Below are 20,947 nucleotides of genomic sequence, written 5' to 3' on the forward strand. Positions count from 1 at the left end.
CATGCGGAGGCGCAGGAGCGGCTGAAGTGCTGTACCACATCCAGCCTCCAGGGGGCAGAAAGGGCCCTTTTATAAAAAATGTATGATGATATTTATTAGTTTAAGATAGAAAAAAACAACCAAAACAATAGAAGTTGGAGATTCACTGGGCAGTCGCATACACACACATACACACACACACAGACACACATGTACACATGTACACACACACAAGCACGGGCACACACGGTGTCAGGTGGCAGTCAGCTGTCAGGTGTTGCACTTTGCTCCCTGTAACTGTATAGTTTGAGCCACTGTGTGTGTGAGTGTGTGTGTGAGTGTGTGAGACCAACCTCTGGAAGGTGATGAAGCCCCCCTAACACCTCTACCCACCCCCTGCAGTCCAGGTGTAAATATTTCACCAGCTGGTGGACACTGGACACCTGACTGAGGTAGAAGCCCCGCCCACCCCCTGTCTGTCACCTGTGACTGACGTGCCAGTGGCTCGCCGAACATGTGTCGAAGCAGCGCCGCCGTCCGGCCCGAGGGGTGGACTTTCGTTCTGCTGACCGGCCTGCTGACCAATGACATCATGGAAACCTTTCAGAGCACCTGAACACAGGCTGAGTGGCAGGAAGTCCCGGCCGCTGCGATCGATGGAGCTAAGAGCAGGAAAAAGACAGCAGGCTAAGGGCCTAGCGCCCAGTGTGTGTGTGTGTGTGTGTGTGTGGGTGCGTGTGTATGTGTGAGAGAGAGAGAGAGAGGGAGAGAGAGAGGGAGAGAGGGAGAGAGAGAGAGAGAGAGAGAGAGGGGTGTAGGAGGATGTGAGCCTGTGTTTGCTGCAGAAGATTCCACAGAAAACCTGCTCCACCGCTCAGCCAATCAGACGCCACAAACAGGTCCAGTGGACAGCTGGACAGGAAGTGATGGAGGACAGGTGGACAGGAAGTTGGACCGGAAGTGATGTGGAACAGTTGGACAGGAAGTGATGTAGAACTGTTGGACAGGAAGTGATCCGAACAGTTGCACAGGAAGTGATGCAGGACAGTTGTTTCTTCAGCCGCTGCTTCATTGTGTTCGCTGTCTTCATCCCAGTCAGAACTTCAAACCATTTTCTAGCTCTTCATCTCGACTCTGCTTCCTGTGCCAGTGGCTCCTCCTCTTCCTCCCAAGCTCCTCCTCCTCTCTTTCCTCCTGCATCTCCTCCTGCACCTCCTCCTTCTCCTCTCCCTCCTCCTCTCTCTCTCTGCGTCCACCCACACTAACCTAACATGCACTCTGCCCCAGGCTCAGACTCTCTCTGTTCATCTCTGTCTCTCTCTCTCTCTCTCACACACACACACACACACTCACTCTTACACACACAGGCTGGTTTCCAGCCTCAGTGTGATTCATGGAATAAAAAGAGGAGAGTGAGGAGAACAACATGGAGACGATGACTAACTGCTGGGTGGTGGAGGCGGAGCCTCAGTCGGACCGGGCTGCCAGCCAATGCCGGCACAGGCAGCCAGTCACATGACGGAGGGCTAGAGGAACACGGCTTCTCACTCACTCGCCTAGGACGCCATGTTTGTTGACATGGCCGCCAACAAAGCTGTTCTGCAAGTCCCTCCTCCACCCTGGTGATGTCATCAGACATGCTGGGCTGTGATTGGTGCGTTCGCTGGGGGGGAAATAGCAATAAAAAAAACTCAGTATAGTTGATAAAAAATCCTAACAATAATCATAATTAAAAAAATGACACAAACAAATAATTCAAAATAATGGTTTAGAACAGTTTGGAACGCTGAAGCTAATGCTAACCAGTGGCGGACCAGCCACTAGTTAGCGACCTGAAAAGACTCCAGTTTGGATGCTAGTTAGCGTCTTTCAGAATCTATCCAAGCAGGAATGTCTGACAGCCGCCACAGAAAACATCAATATTATATTTAGTCCGAGACTAAGAAAACACACAACTGTGGGTGTGTGTGTGTGTGTGTGTGTGTGTGTGTGTGTGGGTGTGTGTCTTGTCACTGTCGACAGAGAAAGTCAATGTCAAATTCCTTGACGTCATTGTCGTCCTGTCCTGCACTACTTCCTGTGTGTCTGTGTCATCACTGTGTGACACACTGTGCTATTCTGGAGCAGTCGACAACCACAACACAACACGGCACGACTGTTGACACTGGTGATTTTGGTGAGTTTCGAGCTGTTTAAAGCATTTTGTGCCCCGGAAAAAATGACATACTTCAGTATGTTGGTTTTTCCGGGGACAAGAAAATACTTTCATCAATCCGAAACGCACTGAAACCAATGTCTATGGTAGTTTAGCACAAGACAGAGCTGTTCCAAGCAAAATCTCAACATGTCATAAAAATCAACATACTACAGTCACCTGGAGCAGGTAACTCCTCCTACATGGCGGATAGTCATTCGTCCCACTGAGCTATCCATCCGTGCAGTCAGAAGAATGCAGAGGGATATACTGTAAGTACTACAAGCACACATAGGTGGGATTAAGAAAGTGGCTAGATTTCAGTTGCCCTAAGCAGGAATGGAACCAAGTTCTGTCACTCCACTGTCTGCAGTCCAACCCACTGCACTATCCTGGCTGCTTCAATGTCAAGGGTTTAGAAGTTTGCAAGTACCTCTGAAAAAAAAAAAAAAAAGTCATGAGAAGTTCTCATGCCTGGAGCAGGAATCAAATCTGGGTCTCCCTCGTGTCAGTCAGTGATCGAACCCTTTAAATAGCCTGAAACTCACTGAAATGACCATCCTATCAAAGCTTAGCACGAGACAGAGCTGTTCCAAGCCAAATCTCAACATGTACGAAAATCTGAAAAATCGACATACTATATACTGTACTATGTTTTTTTCATGGTACAAAAAAAAAATACTTTAGTCCGAAATGCACTGAAACCACCTTTTTACGGCATACATACTTGTAAGTTGATATTTCAGATTTTCAGATATGTTGAGATTTTGCTTGGAATAGCTCCGTCTCGTGCTAAGCTACCATAAGACGATGGTTTCAATGCATTTCAAACTGAGTAAAGACGGTGTAAGGGTGAGTGAATGAAGGGACAGTCATGTGGACTCCATTATAGGATCTTAATGTTAAAGGGCTCGGATTTTGCTGTCCAGTCTTTGAAGAGCTGTAAAAGGAAAACAGTGTGTTTTAATGAAATGACCCAAAAGAGAATTTTGTTCAGCAAATTCCTGCCATATACAGAAGTTTGGAAAAAATTGATTAAACGGCTTTGAATTGGGAGGGGTTTAAAAATGGTATAGGAATAGATTTGCGGAGAACATCTACTTTTATATCTGTAGGTGGTGCTGTTGGGCTGATCAGATTGATTTTTTTATAATCAGATTGTTAGGACCTGTATTCATTCATCTTCTATACCCGCTTATTCCTATTCAGGGTCACGGGGGTCTGCTGGAGCCTATCCCAGCTGTCTTAGGACGAAGGCAGGGGGACACCCTGGACAAGTCGCCAGTTCATCACAGGGCCACATAGAGACACACAAACATTCACACTCACATGCACACCTATGGACAATTTAGAGTGTTCAATTGACCTCACATGCCTGTTTTTGGAATGTGGGAGGAAGCAGGAGAACCCGGAGAGAACCCACGCAGACACAGGGAGAACATGCAAACTCCACACAGAAAGGTCCCAGGCCCGGAATCGAACCCACGACCTTCCTGCTGTGAGGCGGCAGCGCTAACCACTGCGCCACCGTGTCAAATGTGTCAAATGTGTACTGGGAGAGGACAATGGTGGGTTTTTTTTTCCAACGCTGATTGCACTTATTATATTAAAAAAAAAAAGTGTATTCGTGAATTGTAGAGCTTGATGAGACAAACATGCCAGTGTTGTTTCTTGACTGCAGCTCCTTCCTGTGGGAAAAAAGGGCAAATTATGATGGTTGGCATGGAAACCATTAGTATAACTTGACCTTGAAGGACTTGAAGGACCATAAAAAACGGTAAGGATGTTGCCTCATTTTTGTCACTTTTAATCATCAAGGTCTTGTCTCTTTTATATTATAATGTCAAGCCCACAACACCAATGGCTATGGACATTTGGAGTTTTTTGATTTTTGAGGATTTTTTTCAAACAAATGGAAATATCTCACTTCTTTTTTGTCATATCCCAAAAGTCACAGTTTATGAAATGTTGGTCGACAGGATTGCGTGGAATGATTTTTGTCCCATGTCTCTACGACCTTCTTTGTCGCTGTTAGGGGCATTTTTTTTTTAGGTTTATTTTGTTCCTAGGGGGATTTTGAGTGTACTGTAAGTTTAAAGGGCCATAAAATAAAAACAGTTAAACTTATCAAAACAGTTTGGATAACTTTTAATCATGAAGGCCTTATCTGTCAAATACTTAAGGTTCAAGCCTCCAACATTTACAGTTCTTGAATGTGAAAATAGCTTACTTCCAGTTTCCAGAGCATTTGAAATGTAGGTCTTGATACGAGGAACGTGTGGGTTTTTGTCCCATGTCTATACGACCTTCCCCACTGGCCACTAGGGGCATTTTAGTTTCATAGTGTTTCTAGGGGGGTTTTGAGTGTACTGTAACATGTAAACAGTTAAACTTGTCAAAAAAAGAGTAACTTTTAATCTTCAAGGTCTTGTCTGTCTAATACTAATGTGTATATATACTAATTACGATTCTCGACTTTTGAAAAAACTAAGAAACAAATGGAAAAAAAATAGCTGATAGTCTCTAAGACCTTTCTAGAGAGTGCTAGAGCTTATTTCTACAACTACTTTTTTTTTTAAATTTCTCCTACTTTCTAAGGGGGCTGCATTGAGCACATTTGTCCATTTTCTTATATAAATATATTAAAATGTTTGCCTGTTCTGACCTGCCTACAAGAACTGTAAAGATCAGAGGATGTCAAGGGGGCCAAAATGGGGTTCGAAGTCGCTTACAAAGAACAATGATAACCAAGAATGATAAACATTACAAATACAATTGGGTCTTTCAGCCCCTGGTAATAGACCTGCTCTGTTCCAGAGCTGCTCTATCGCTGGGGCTCAGTCCCTAATAATGTGTGAGCAAAAATATATATCTGGATCTTTATTTGAACCTCATCATGCACCTCAGTCATGCAGTTTGACCATGACTTCCTGTTTCATCATCATCACATCATCATTATCACCATCATCATCATCACCAGCAGCAGCAGCATCAGCATCATCACCATCATCAGCATCATCATTATCACCATCAACCTCATCATCAGCATCATCTACCCGTCTCGTGGCTTTTTGTCCGACTCTTTCACGCGGCTTTTTTATTTTTATCTCTCTGTGAACTGATTTCTGTCTCCAGAAGCCAGAAATACCTGCAGCTTTCATCCAGTCAGAAGTTGTTTTTTTCATCTTGTCTCTGCAGAAACAAAAATATCTGCCTGCTTCTCAGCTTCAGAGCCGCTCCGACGGTCCGGGCTGATTATTTTCAGCCGTTACAACTCTTTGATTGCCGCATGAATTCCGACAGATTTCAACCCTGACGACAGCCGTCGGCAGCTCAGAGGTCCAGCGAAGGAAAATGAATGGTCGATAATCAATGAAAGGTCCCACCGGCTGCAGTTTGGACCAGAGTGGAGACGCTTTAGGTCGGAGCAGTTCAGAAAAGAAACAGCTGGCAGTAGAAATTCAGAAAAATAAAAGGTGCAGATGGCTTCAGGGAAACTAAACCCACTGTAGCTCCGCCCCTCTCTAAAGTGAACTCACTTCAAATTCTATCAAATTGTGCAGTTTTTCTTTTCTTTTCTTTTCTTAAATGTTTACAAATAATTTAATCCCAAGAAGTTCACCGAATGTATTGAAAAACTGTCGTCCGGCCATGTGCGAAGCAGTTCAGGCTGCATGAAAAGAGAACGCCGTGATACATTTGGTCCCTAGGTGGCGCCATGACACAGAAACGATACCACAAGACCGTCAACCTGGCTGCGGCCAAAAAACACTGCTCTAGTTTGAATATAGGGAGGAAGTCAGTTTTTGTCGGCTTCTCCTCAGATCTACTGCATGTTTTTCACTTAGCACCGTCGTCGTAGCGCTCCTCTGAAGTTATTTTAAAGGGTTCTGAACTCTCCAAACCATCAGCAGAAGTGTATGAGATGACAACCTGGAACTGGTCAGACTGGTTGGTGACGCACCGCCGACGCAACTAAGAAACCGATGATAGCCGTGAGGGCAAAATATCCCAACCGCCCCCTGGTGGCTGGCTGCAGTAAAACTACTTCTACATCACCAATATTGTGAATTACATCACAAAAGTCAACTTTTCCTTTTAAATACTGTAACTGGCGGCTCTGGCTGATGCGTCAAATGTAGTAATGGAATCCATTACTCATCAGTCCACCAGATGGCGCTGTTGTTGTTAAAGCAGTAAAGGTGTAGATAATTAAAACTTAATCAGATTTTTTAAAAATTGTGCATTTTGCAACAATACAAATATAAACCATCAATATCACAGTAACGTCACATTGTGACAAAAATAATCCTGTTTCCTTTCGCTGCTACAGGTCCTTAGCTGCCATTTCCGCTCCTGTGGCAGTGTTTTGTGCCACCAGGGGGCATTAGTGAGCGGTGGTGGGGAGAAACAGTGGCAGGAAGTATCAAACTGTTTCCTGCTGCAGAAACAACAACTTCTTCTCTCCAACAGGGGGCGAAACCCCCTGTCACAAGTCACCAAACAGGCAAAAAAAACATAGAGAAAACACACTGCAACGCAGCACCGATAAACTGTACCCATCCGCCAGTGATTCAGCAGGAGAACCATCGGGTTCTCCTGCTGATTCCACAGTGCCAAAACTTCAAACTGGAGATAATTAGCTTTGAGCTGCAGTAAAAAAAAAAAAGAACTGTGCGTCAGCGAAGCTTCACCAACCAGAGCATCTGTATGTCTGTCTGTCTGTCTGTCTGTCTGTCTGCCTGTCTGGCGCGAGGAGGCGAGCTGCACGGCGCCGACTGTGTCGGAGGCACTTCAGTCGCTTCTGCGGTGAGACGGGTTCAAGGCACTGGACGCTAAATTTGAAGAAAAAATCTCTGAAATTTTCTTCAACATCACGTTTCCACGTTTCCCTCAAACTGACCACTGCAGATAAAGAACAAATAAAATGTGTGGGCGGGGTCACAAAGCACAGAGAATGATTTCCATGCACCATGATTTCCATGTTGTCTTTCTTTCTTTTTTTGATTTTAAAAGGTCCCTTCCTCTGTTCGTCTTCATTGTTTTTTTTTTTTATTGTCCTTCTCAGCAGTTTCATGCATCGCATCCCGTCTCCAGCCGAACCGGAACCGGAACCATCGTCCACCTCCTGAAGTCCCGCCGCCACCACAGCAAGCAATTTTAATACTGTAGTCATGCATCGAGTATATGTAGCTATACCAGAGCTAATGAGGCCATAATGCGCTTAAGTATTGACATGCCGTGACAGAGTTCCTGGTCCCCACTCAACATTCAACACGCAAATGCTTGGAAACAACTGGACGGATGTTGCGTATAGCCGGAGCACTTCTGGTGAGCAGAACCCAGGATGTCCAGCAGGAGGAGGAGGACGAGGACGAGGAGAAAGCAAAAAGTGGAGGTGAGGTCCGTCTGGTGCATGCCGATACGAGAGAGAGAAGAAGAGAAGAAGAGTGTCTCTACATGCGTTTGTATGGAGGAGCGCTCGCATGGCATCGGACAGGAAATTCTGGCAGCAGGCTCCACCTACTTCCTGTCTGTCCCGTCCATCGCGTTGGATGCCAAAGCACGCACGCACACAAAAGACATGTTCCGCATCCGGCACAAACCGTCCTGGATTAATAAAAAACAAAAAAAACAAAAAGGAGGGTAATCCAGTGGGATCCAGTGGGGGAAGTTAAAGTGGAAGGGATCCAGTGAATGAAGAGAATCCACTGGAGCAGGTTAAAGTGGAGTAGAATCCAGTGAAGGGAGACGGAACCAGTGGGGCAAGGTTCCAGAGTGGAGGATCCAGTGGAAGATTAGGCAGTGAATGGTAAATCTAAAGGAGGACGATGGGGTAAGGTTCCAGTGAGTAGCGGATCCAGTGGAAGATGATGCAGTGAGCGAAGAGAATCTACTGGAGGTGGTTAAAGTGGAGTAGAATCCAGTGAAGGAAGGAGGATCCAATGAGGGGAAGGTGTCAGTTGGGGATGGTTCCAGTGAGTAGAGAATCCGCTGGAGCAGGATAAAGTGGAGTAAAATCCAGTGAGGATCCACTGGCAGGAGGATCCCGTTGCTGCCTTGTCAATGCACCAGCCAGCAGGCTGTGAAGGTTCCAGCAAAGGTTCTTGTGCTTTTTTAGTAAAAATAAACCTTTCACATGTTCACGTTTTTCCTCCCTGCGGGGGAACTAAAAGTGCAGTTTCCTCTTCCTCTGGTCTTTGTCGAACTACCACACCCACATTGCAGCAGCACCGGCTGAGTCTTTCCGCCAAAAAGCAGGACCACGAGGTTGGTTTGGCCCTGAAGGTGCAGCGCCGGCAGGTGCCACCAGCACTGCCGGACATCCCAGCGATGTCCGTCCCCTACAGCCTAACCTGAAGCTTCCCGATGTTTCTACAATATTTACAGCGCCTGCCGCTGGCCAGACTGTGGCCTCACACGTCGGTGAGCATCTTCCCCTTGCTGACGCAGTTCTGGCTGGGCGCCGTGCAGTTGGCAGTCCTCAGGTTGGCCTCACGGAAGTTGTCGATGCTGTTGTTCAGATCCTCCTCGATCTCCATGTACTCTGACTTGCTGACCACAGAGGAGCTCCTGCGGCTGGAGTCGCTGTCCGACGCCAGGTTCTGGTGACTGACATTGAGCAGCTGCGCCTGCTCCTCACCCTCCGTCTCACGGTGGTAGAAGTAGTTGAAGTTGGAGACAATGACGGGCACAGGCAGCGCGATGGTCAGCACGCCGGCAATGGCGCACAGCGAGCCCACAATCTTGCCGCCAATGGTGACAGGGTACATGTCACCGTAACCCACGGTGGTCATGGAGACCACCGCCCACCAGAAGGCGTCTGGTATACTCGTGAAGAAGGATTCCTTCTCCTCGGCCTCGGCGAAGTAGACGGCACTGGAGAATAGTATGACCCCGATGAAGAGGAAGAAGATCAGCAGGCCCAGCTCCCGCATGCTGGCCTTGAGAGTCTGACCCAGGATCTGCAGCCCCTTGGAGTGTCTGGAGAGCTTGAAGATCCGGAAGACCCGGACCAGCCGGATGACCCTGAGGATGGCCAGTGAGGTAGCCTGCTCCCCTCCGCCCTTCGCCTCTTTGTTGTCCGGGTCGTCGGCCAGCTCTGTGCCCAGGGTGATGAAGTAGGGGATGATGGCCACAATGTCGATGGAGTTCATCATGTTCTTGAAGAAGGCTGCCTTGCTGGGGCAGGCAAAGAAGCGCACAATCAGCTCGAAGGAGAACCAGATAATGCAGAGGGTCTCCACCACGAAGAAGGGGTCAGTGAGGAAACTGTGGTGGTAGAAGATTGTGCCGTTCCCCGTCACCCGCATCCTCTCGCGGGGGTCCTCCTTCAGCTCGGGCAGCGTCTCCAGGCAGAAGATGACGATGGAAATGAGAATGACCATCACCGAGACGATGGCGATGCCCCGGGCTGGTCCCGAGCTCTCCGGGTGCTCGAACAGCAGCCAGATCTGTCGCTGGAACTCCTTCTCTGGCAGGGGGCGCTCCTCCTCCCGGATGAAGCCCTCGTCCTCCCGGAACTTCTCCATGGCCTCCACGCCCAGCTCGTAGAATTTGATCTCCTCGGAGAACATGTCCAGGGGGACGTTGACGGGTCGTCGCAGCCTGCCACCGGACTGGTAATAGTAGAGGATAGCATCGAAACTGGGCCGGTTTCGGTCGAAGAAGTACTCGTTCCGCAGCGGGTCAAAGTAGCGCATCCTCTTCTTGGGGTTCCCAAGCAGGGTCTCGGGGAACTGCGCCAGGGTCTTGAGCTGGGTCTCGAAGCGCAGCCCCGAGATGTTGATGACCACGCGCTCACAGCAGTCGTGGGCGTCGTGGTCGTGGTGGTCTGGAGGGTAGGGGTCCTGCGGGTGGCCCGGCAGGGTGGAGGTCTCGTCCATGTTTTCGGTGGACACCACGGTCATCCTCGCTGGCAGGTGGTGGGCAGCAGGAGGAGGAGGCGGTGCCAGGGTGAGCAGCAGCAGGTCGAAGGGGAGGAGCCTCTAGTGAGGCCGCTGGCTGAGCACAGATTGGCCCGGCGCCGCCGTCGACATCTTCATCATCATCGTCTTCATCATTGTTACCATCTCCATCGTGGTCGTCATTGTCGTTGTCGTCGTCGTCGTCTCCCTGCTGGACATCTTGTCTTTACCTGCAACCAACACACACACACACACACACACACACACACACACACACACACACACACACACACACACACTCAGAGATCTGCAGCAACACACGTATCTTAGCGCAGACACTGCGGCTCCACCTCCTTCCTGCCTGCTGGAAGGAGGTGAACATACCTGTGTGGAGCTGCAGGGCGGCAGCAGCCGCAGCAGCAGCGGATGGAGGCAATGTCTCCTCTTCCACCTCCTCCACCAACTTCTCCTGAATCTGCTGCTCTCAGCTTTCAGCGCCTGAAAAATTCATGTGTGACTGTGTATGTGTGTGTGTGTGTGAGAGTCCTGGTGGACATCCGGATCCTCTCGGTGTTGCCTTTCACCGCGGAGCAGGAGCGAGGAGGAGGAGGTGGAGGAGGAGCAGGAGAAGGAGGGCTGCGGACCACGGCTCAGCATGCTGGAGCCGAGCAGCGGGGCGGCCGCACTGGGAGCGCTGGGAGCCGAGCGGCTCCGTCCGATCTCCTGGTCGCGGTACAAATCCGGGAGAAAAGGTTCGGTCCGGTACGATTCGGCCCAGTCCGGTCCGGGGAGGAGGAGAGGGGTGGCGGGGGTTGGAGAAGGTGCAGGAGGAGGAGGTGGAGGTGGAGGAGGAGGACTCAGAGGAGAACCCGGGTCGGGACCGCGCGCTGCGGGCGCACGAGCCAGCGGAAGCGTCTCCCCTCGTTTGGAAGCATATTGCGGGATTTCATGGGAGAGAGAGAGAGAGAGACAGAGAGAGAGAGAGAGAGAGAGGGCGGGGATAGGAGAGAGAGGGTGTGTGTGTGTGTGTGTGTGTGTGTGTGTGTGTGTGTGTGAGAGAGAGAGAGAGAGAGAGAGAGAGAGAGAGAGAGAGAGAGAGGGAGAGAGAGAGCAGGAGGAGGTTCGACGCAATGCAGACACACCGCACACGGAACCAGAGCAGCTCCCCGCCGCCCAGCGGCGAGCGACCAGAACCGCCTGTACCCACCGGAACCAACGGGTAGAACCAGCAGCACCAGCAGTACCAGCAGTACCAGCAGCACCAGTAGCCTCGCTGCCGCCCACCACAGGGATCCGCAGCAGACACCTAATTGGCTGCCGAGCTGTTTGCGACAGTCCTGCCGCGTGTCGGTGAGCTGGTGTTGCCATGGCAACAGGGAGAACCAACAGCTCGTGCGCGTGTGCGCGCGTTTGTCTACGTGCGTGCGTGTGAAACACGGACACTCCATACAAATGTACAGATTTTAACACTATTTGAAACACACCTGCGGGAATTTTTTGTATCTCATTTTCTGTATAAATAATTTCGAAAAATGTTTTTTCTTTTTATATACATTTGTGTTTGAAACAGGCGGCGCCATAATTCATGAAGCTGTGAATGAATGTTGAAAGCACAAACATAAAAGTTGTGTCTTCAGATATTCTGCTTCACCAGGTGGAGGAACTGATGAAGGTGAAGAACCTTTTCTGGTCACATAACCTCTCTCAGCACCGTGGAGAGCTCCTCTCCCCAGGACCGCCTCGGTTCTGGTCAGCAGCCTAGACTCGCTCAACGTCCCCAACAGGAAGTCCATCCATGCAGACAGGAAGTCCATGCATGGAGAGTTCAACGTGACAAGAAGATCCTGATTTGGAAGGCTGCAGCACCTTCACTGATAGGCAGCCTGGAGCGGCGCTCCCTGCTGGCCCGACCGGGCTGCAATCCAGGCTAAGGGACAATAAACTGGAGGAGCTGATTCTGAACAAACAAACATCTCAACAGCAAGCCCTCATCTCTGGTCTGTCGCCCCCTGGTGGCTGGCTGCAGTACTGTGGACAGGCTTTTCCTCAACCTCCTCCATGTTGTGTGTGTGTGTGTGTGTGTGTGTGTGTGTGTGTGTGTGTGTGTGTGTTCATCACTAAGGCCAACATTCAACCATTCATCCTCTCTGTGGAACACGTGTTCAGTACAACACAGCAGTGTGTGTGTGTGTGTGTGTGTGTGTGTGTGTGTGTGTGTGTGTGTGTGTGTGAACCTCCAGGCAGTGGTGTGTGTTCAGTTCAGTGGTGCGTGTGCGGCCAATCTGCAGACGCGGCACCAGATTCATGACGAGCCTGGATCCATATGTGGTGGTGACCTCTGACCTCTGAGGTTGGGTGGGTGGGCGGGATTACAAGCCAGGTTGAAAGGGGAAGAGGGGGTGGGGGGGGGGTCGTAAAGGTGTTTGTGTGTGTGTGTGTGTGTGTGTGTGTGTGTGTGTGTGTGTGTGTGTGAGGACATCCTGCAGCTGCTCCAGTAAAGGTCACATCCGGCGGCCAGTCAACTTCCCGCCAGGACGACCAGTAGGGGGCGGGGCTTAGGGAGACACGTGAAGAGGCGTGGCCCGGCGGCACGGCGGTGATGACATCACCCCTCACCGCTTTGTCTGCTGTCAGAGGATCCGGAGGGGCAGCAGCTAAAAGCAGCCGGTGTCGACTTTCAGTGACTGGAAGTGGAGCTGCTCCAGTTGCTCCGCAGTCGCTGGAAACTTTCACGTGCGCTCCAACTTGGCCCCGCCCACTCCTCCTCTAGCTTGGCCAATGGGCTACCTCTGGTCTGATGCTGCAGGCTGGACTGTGAGCAGCGCCACCAACAAGCCAAAATCTGGCCTGACTTTGGCCTGTTGGTGGATGGAATCTGCCTTCTCTTCTTCCTCCCTCTCCTCTTCCACGTCCACCTCCTACTCCTCTTTCCCCTCCTCCTCCTTTTTTTCTCCTCTTCCTCCTCTTTTTCTTCCTCCTCTTCCTCCTCTTTCTCCACCTTCTCCTTCTCGTCCTTCTTCCTCTTCCTCCCTCCAGCTCCTCCTCCTCTTTCCCCTCCTCCTCTTCCTCTTTCCCATCTTTCTCCCCTCTCTTCCTCCCCCTCCTCCTCCTCCTCCTCCACCTCCTCCTTCACAATCTCATCCTCCTTTTCCTCCATCCTTCTCCCCTCCTTCTTCCTCCTCCTCCTCCTCCTCCTCACTCTGCCTCTCACACTACAGAAAGACCTGGAGTTCTAAAGGAGGAGCAGCAGTCAGAGCAACGATGGTGGAGGCTCAAATGTAAATGTGCCTCCTCAACACAAAATGCTAACGCTAACATTTGAGCAGAAGGTCACAATGCTAATGTGGTGGAAGAAGCTGAAGGCTGCTGAGAGGGAAGGAGGGAATCCAGGGCGAGAGCCAATGATAGGCTCGCTTCAGAGTGAAGGGCTGAAAAGTTCCAACGGAGAGGCCGAGTTTGAAGGCTAAAAAGGCGAAGCTAACGTGCAAAGCCTGATGTGTGCCGATGAGACAGCGGCTCAATGTCTGCGTTTCCATGACCCTAACAATTGCGCAAAACCGAGATGTGGCAATAAAAAACTGGTCATGGAAATACCAAAACTTGGGAGAAACCTCTCAAATATGACTAAACGGTTTAGACGCTCTCATGAGTTGGTTTTTCACACGTATCCATATAGATGTATATCGCAAAAGTGTCAGCAGACGTGACGTACAGGGTCACGTGACCAGTTCACCTCAAGTGAAAATGGTCCGTTATGATTGGACGGAGTAGGAGACGGAATATTTTGTAAAAAGTCATCCAAGAGGAAAATATAACAACCACTCTTGACAGCAAACAAACAAACAAACGAAAGCAAAAGTAATCCTTGTAGTCCCCGAGACGCACACCATTCGATGCCAATAGCTGCGTTTCCATGACAGTTCGCAAAATAAAAGCAATATTTCTAAAAACAATTGCAATTTGCAGGTGTTTCCATTGAATATTGTGAAGCGCTTAAGCCGTAATTCTCTTCAAGTCTCGTGCGGTGAGACCCCACTGTGAGGAGGATGGAGGTACAAAACATTTTCATGTTGTTTGCTGTCAAGAATGGTTGTTGACACGCCCGCTGACCTGTCAATGCGAAAAAAGGGTTTCCATGACACTTTTGCGATATACAGCTATATGGATACGTCTGAAAAACCACCCCAATGACAGCGTAAAATCCTTTTAGCCATATATGAGAGGTTTTCCCAAGTTTAACTGTTTCCATGACCAGTTTTTTATTCCCATATTTAGGTTTTGCACAATTCTAGGGGTCATGGAAACCCAGCCAGTGCAGCAGGGCGTTCCTAGCGCTAGCAGTGTCGCCAAACGGGGGCCACTTGTGGAGGCTAAGCTAACATGCTAAGTACCAGCACCAGTGGTAGCAGCAACAGCTCACGTGCACGAGCTGCGGGTGAAAGAGTTGCGTGAGAAGTGAAGGGCCGCGGTCACATGACGGCATTGTTCATAGTGCGAAACAGCTGATTGGTGCAGCTGACTGCTGCTGCTGCTGCTGCTGCTGCTGCTAACAGTGCTAACACCTGAGCGGAGCGCGGCTTGGTGCAGGGTGTTTACAGCAGCAGCTGTGTCAGCGAGGACACACCCCCTCCCACCACCCCATTCACAAACACGCAGGGGGGCTTATATAATGCCCCCGACCCCCACCCCCACCCCCACCCCCGCACTACTGCTATTTATATATGCATGCTGGGGGAGAAAAAAACAGAAGAGAGCGAGCGAGGCCGATTCAAGAGCAACACATGGCCTGTGGGGGCGCTGCCAAGCCTCCTCCACCCCCGACTCCAGAGAGCTATTAATAGTACAGCGAGGGTGGGGGGGGCAGGGTGAGAAGCAGGATGATGATGATGATGACGATGATGATGATGGTGATGACGATGATGTATAGGGGGAAGATTGCGTCAGGAGGCGTTCAAGAAAGTAAATCAGTTTTTAAAAAGACGAGCGGTGAATAAATCTTGTCTTGTTGTGTGTGGCGGCAGACGGTTGATCAGAGCTCCTGCCGTCTGTCAGCGTGAATAAAGGAAACATCAGCCGCTCGGCCGTGCCGCCTGATCGATGGCAGTGTGTGACAACGCAGCAGCAGGGAGAGTGACAAACGGACGAGCGATGCGACCCTTGACCCCTGAGGAGCTGCCACCGACAGGTGAAGAAGAAGTAGAAAAACGAGCGGACTGGACGCAGCAGCCATGAGCCTAGGATTAGTTAGACTAGCCCAGGCATGAGCAAACTACGGCCTGGGGGCCTTATGCAGCCCATTAAGCTTTTTAATCCGGCCCTGAAGCCGAACTTGAATAAATGATATTAATAGTCAGTCTGTCATAAAACAGCTGTATTTCCTCCATGTTCAGAGTCATTTCAATAAAGAGCTAAATACTGTCTGGCTCACCAATACACTCCATCCATCTGCTGCTGCTCCGCCCCCTCTGTCACATTTTAGAACCCATTGTGGCCCACCACAAAAAAGTATCCCTCAAATCCTATGGGCTAGCCATTAGCCTAGCCTAGCCATTAGCCTAGACAAAGAAAGACAAAGGAAAGTGACATGAACTGGGAGGAACATGAAGGAAAATACAGAAAGGACAACCAGGGGGGATTGGAGCATTCTCACGGTCAAGGGTGATGTTTTGCCAGGACTGGTCGACGCAAGGTGGGCGGAGCCTCGGTGCAACAACGCTCGGAGCTTCGGCTGAACGGGTGAAAGTGAAACAGCAAGAAAAACACAAACACGGTTTGCTTCTTTGTTCCCGCCGTTGCAATGAGATCAAGTCGTCAAGAAACTGGAGCCCTCACTAGCCCCTAGCTAGAAGCCAGTTAAAGGGCTAACTAAAACCTAGCGCAGGATAATAGCCGATGGGATGCTGCTCCGTTGGCGTGGTTTAATGGGTCGGAAACTAAGGGATATCGTAGCCAATCATGTGCTTCAGAGAACAGTTGGACATCTAGCCGTTAGCATCGTAGCTTCCACATGAACGTCCACGTGTCCATGTGGACGTTCACATTCAGGACAGGAGCTAATGTGCTGCTTCTGGATTGAACGCTACACAAGCCTGGAGCCTGATTATTATTATTACTATTATTGTCATTATAATTATTATTATTATCTGTATTAATTCATATTGTCTCCTTTTCTGTTGTCAATGATCTATGATCTTTACATTTCAGTGGATTAAGACTGAAACGCTTCTGCTGGAAGCAGCCTTCAGGGAATCCCAGCATGCAGCATGAAGGCACGAGCTTCTGTGTGTGTGTGTGTGTGTGTGTGTGTGTGTGTGAGTGAGTGTGAGCTATTTATAGAACACGCCTCTTTCTTTGAGGGGATTCTGCAGTCTATTTTTGCTGAGGGTCCTGTTGGTCTGCACCATTTCACATCCAGAGGGGCGTTAGCGCCACATGCTAAACACGCAAAACACTGCGTGACGTGACCGATAACTCTGTGTGTGTGTGTGTGTGTGTGTGTGCGCGTGTGCGTGTGTGTGTGTGGTCGGCTGTCGTGTCCCTGATGGTGCAGGCACAAATGTTGCAGCAGTGATGTTTGAGAAATGTGCAGTGTGTCGAGGAGGAGTCGACCTTGTGTCGTCCCTCAGCCTGCAGAGAGAAAATCAGAGGCGTCAGCCGGCGCGTTCCCTCTCACACAAATCCAGGGAGACGCTGCTACCAGTGACGAGTGGAGAGCTGGTTCTGATCCAAACTACTTCCATCGTGGCAACAACGTGAATAAATCATAGATGGAAAAAAAATGGATGGCGAACGTAGAGTCTGAAAGAACAAGGTTCAGCAGGAAGGAGCTGGGTGGATGGATGTCAGACAGAAGGACAGACAGACAGACAGGCAGAAAGAGAGACAGACAGAAGGACAGAGATACAGAAAGACAGACAGACAGAAGGAAAGACGGTCAGACAGAGAGAAGGACAGACAAACAGACAGAAGGACAGACAGACAGGCAGACAGACAGAAGGAAAGACGGTCAGACAGAGAGGACAGACAAACAGACAGAAGGACAGACGGACAGACAGACAGACAGAAGGAAAGACGGTCAGACAGAGAGAAGGACAGACAAACAGACAGAAGGACAGACAGACAGGCAGAAGGACAGAGAAAGACAGAAGGAAAGACGGTCAGACAGAGAGGACAGACAAACAGACAGAAGGACAGACGGACAGACAGACAGACAGAAGGAAAGACGGTCAGACAGAGAGAAGGACAGACAAAGAGACAGAAGGACAGACGGACAGACAGAATGACAGACGGATAAGCAGAAGGACAGACAGACAGACAGAAGGATAAAGCGACAGACAGAAGAACAGAGAGGACATACAATCAGACAGATAGAAGGACAGAAAGGCAGCAGGACAGAGAGAAGGACAGAAGGAAAGACGGTCAGACAGACAGACAGAAGGACAGACGGACAGACAGACAGACAAGAGGACAGACAGAAGGAAAGACGGTCAGACAGAGAGAAGGACAGACAAACAGACAGAAGGACAGACAGACACAAACGGGGTCAATCACAGAAATTGAAACATCTTGTTTTCTGCTGCTGTTTAGTGTTGAATCCCCTGTAAGCAAGACACACACACACACACACACACACACACACACGGTAAAATGTCACAGATGTTTCACTTTATTCCGATTTTCTTTCCATCAGTCTTGTTCCTCCACTTCACAGTTTTAATTAAAGCTCCAAAAACACGTCAAGTCACCTGAACAACATTTTTCTCTCCGAACAAAAACAGAAATTCTGGCTTTTCCATGTCAGAGACACCAGAGATGAACCATCCGCGTCTAATTTTAACTTCAAAAGGACACAGCTCTTATTGCACGATTTTAAAAAAACAAAAGAAAAACAAAACAATGTCGTCATAAATAGGAATCAAAATCTTTTGTCTGAAAAGCTACTTGTTTTTTGTCAAATGATGAAGGAGAAACAGGAAATCAGTACAAATCCACCCAGTTTGTCATTAAAAAAAACAAAAAACGATGTAAAAATAGATTTAGAATTTAAGACAGGTGAGGAATGTTGATACAACCTAAGAAATATGACTCAGTCATTCAGTGTCAATCAAAGTTCTTCTTCTGCGACTCTAAATCTGTCGCGTTTCTACAACATCGACTGTTGCGTCTTCTTCTTATGTGTGCGCTTCTGGACCAACATCTTGTGTCATATAAAGGCACAGAGGAAACATACGAATGATTCACGTTATTGCTGAGCTGCTGCAGCTGCTGCATCCAGACCAAGTAACCAGGTGACGTGGGCTGTGTCTCCATTCAGGGTCTGCATCCTTCGAGGGAAGTGTCCTCCGTCGGAAGGAAGCATTCTCCCAGGACCCGGCCTAGAAGGACGAACCCAAACCTGCAAAAATCCTTTGTACTTTTGGGAATTGGGACAAGCCTTCGCACAGACGCAACTTCCTCTCAAATTCATGCTTCGAAGGATGCAGACCCTGAATTGAGACACAGCCCAGGTGACTGTGCGACCTGGTGACCATGTGACCAGGTGACCAGTGAGCCACAAGCGACTGAACATTTATCTTGTCGAGAATGCATAGCAAAAAAAAAAAAAAACATGCAATGAAAAAGAATTTCTTTTTTTCAAAAAATGACATGGAAAAAGTCTGACTGTGACCAGAGGAGGCGCTGTTTGACTTTTGTCTTTTGTGGAAAAAAACACCAGAGGATAGAGGACTTCTCATTTGAAGTGTTGCAACTGTGAGTCAAACTGTGAGTCAAATAAACTTTGAGTGTTTGTGTTCAATTAGCAGAAATTATCATTATTATTATTATTATTATTATTATTATTATCATTGCCGTGTGCTGAAGATGATGATGATGATGATGATGATGATGATGATGATGATGATGATGATGGCAACTGTATTGGTGGGCGGTGCTCCTGCTGGCTGAGTCAGACACTGAGGTAGAGTGAGTTGAGAACAGAAATACAGCATACAGATTAGAACAAGTAGATCGACAGAGCCAATCAGCAGCTGGAACATTCAAAGCCACGAGGAAACTCAAGAGTCCAAGAGACAAAAATCAATCAAACACCTCAGAAAAAGTCTAGAAAATAACTCCTCAGTACAAAACAGCGGACAAAAATAGAATCTGTGGAGGTCTGGATGATCCTGCTTCCAGCGCCGCCGCAGCCCCGCCAGCAGGGGGCGTGGCTCCGTGCCTCAATCAACCCAACAGGAAGTCGTCCGGGTCTCTCTGCCTTGGTCAGCGGAAGGGGGCGGGGCCTCATGACTCCTCCTCCTCCTGGGAAGGCAGAGGAAGGCAGAGGATAACAGGTCATGCGACCGTCTCACTGCTCAGGTGTCAATCACCACCATGCCCCCCCTCTCCCTCCCCGACACACACACACACACACACACACACACACACACACTGCTACTTCGTATGTTCAGACTTTGTGTGATGAGTTTCACTTCATAACTAAGCAACCTTCAAACACACACACACACACACACACACACACACACACACACACACACACACACACACACACTCCAGGCCATCTCCATCAGCAGCACAGTCACATGCTGAGGAAGCAGAGTGAAGGACAGGACACACCAGCAGCCATCACTTCCTGTTTACCGTGTCTCACACACACACACACACACACACACACACCATAAACAACATGCGGGACCTCTTTTGCTGCGATGGCACAACTTTGTTTACAGCGGTCAAGGTCGCAGCGCCGCCGCCACCATTCATCAAGTGTCTTTAAATAACGCCAACCTGATGAACAGGACACATGCATGCACACACACACACACACACACACACACACACACACACACACACACACACACACACACTCTACTGAGTGACAGTGGGTCAGCTGTCCATATTTTGATTCTGTTTTTGGGATAAAATGTCCCTTTAACACACTGAACTAAAATAATCCAATGACATTATCACCCCCATCACCCCCACCCCCCGCCCCCATTCCACCGACCCCTGACCCCCACCCCCACCTCCCCCCATGCAGTGGAAAACAGGGCGGGAGGGGCCAGATTCCCTGAGCACTGACAGAGAGATGCTAACAATAGCAGCTACAGGAAGCTGTTTACATCAGGCCTTATGGTCGGGGGGGCGGAGCAGCACACAGGAAGTGGCTCCATCTGTCCCTGCGTCTGTCACACACTGACCCCCGACACCCCTAACTCTCCAACTCCCCGGGATCCAATCAGATCAGGCGTCTCTTAGAGAGCAGCACTCAGGGGAGGGGGCGGAGCTAGAGCCAGAAGGGGCGGGGCTACAGCCACATTGGGCAGAGCGACAGCCAGAAGGGACGGGGTTACATTCAAAATGGGCGGGGATATAGCCAGAAGGGTGGAGCTAGAGCCAGATGGCATGGGACAGCGCCGTAGTCAGAGGGGGCGGAGCTACAGCCACAACGGGCGGGGCTACAGCTAGAAGGGGTGGGTTGACAAGCAGTAGGGGGAGGGGCTACAGCCTTTCAGAGTTTGGCCCATAAACAGCATCTAGTCCAGGTGATCACACCTGGACGGTTGGATGTTAGACTCCGCCTACCGTTGCCACTAGCCCTGACCACCAATAAGAAGCCTGGAGCTGCTCGAGAAGGACCCCGATTGGTCCTGATCACAGCACAGATTGACGAGCTCGTTCACAGGGCGTCGTGAGAAATAATCTGTTCAATAAATCAATGAATAACTAAATGAAAGCCCACTGAGCAGTGTTTTCCTCTGAGTGCTGCTGGAGCCTGAGGAGCTGCTGGTGAGGGAAGAGCTGAAGGAAATCTTTACACCTTCACATCATCTTCATCATCATCCACCTCCTGGCTGCTCCTCAACTG

The 20,947-nt window shown here is 49.5% G+C and overlaps 1 protein-coding gene across 1 annotated transcript; it reads right to left on the bottom strand.

Annotated features, from left to right (window-relative positions):
* Positions 1-6,824: 6,824 nt before the first annotated feature.
* On the bottom strand, positions 6,825-11,185 carry kcna1b (potassium voltage-gated channel, shaker-related subfamily, member 1b). Its single transcript, XM_076044025.1, has 2 exons — positions 10,465-11,185; positions 6,825-10,310 (listed from the first exon to the last, which is right to left on the bottom strand). Exon 2 carries the CDS (start codon positions 10,081-10,083, stop codon positions 8,590-8,592), a length of 1,494 nt encoding a protein of 497 aa, XP_075900140.1. The 5' UTR covers positions 10,084-10,310; positions 10,465-11,185; the 3' UTR covers positions 6,825-8,589.
* Positions 11,186-20,947: the final 9,762 nt, after the last annotated feature.

Source organism: Nelusetta ayraudi, unplaced genomic scaffold (assembly GCF_046127955.1).
Source record: "Nelusetta ayraudi isolate G7.1 ecotype Tasmania unplaced genomic scaffold, CSIRO-AGI_Nayr_v1 ptg000079l, whole genome shotgun sequence".
In the NCBI taxonomy this organism is placed as follows: domain Eukaryota; kingdom Metazoa; phylum Chordata; class Actinopteri; order Tetraodontiformes; family Monacanthidae; genus Nelusetta; species Nelusetta ayraudi.

Coding starts and splice junctions, on each gene's coding strand:
- kcna1b (XM_076044025.1), bottom strand. CDS start 10,083: ATGACCGTGGTGTCCACCGAAAACATGGACGAGACCTCCACCCTGCCG.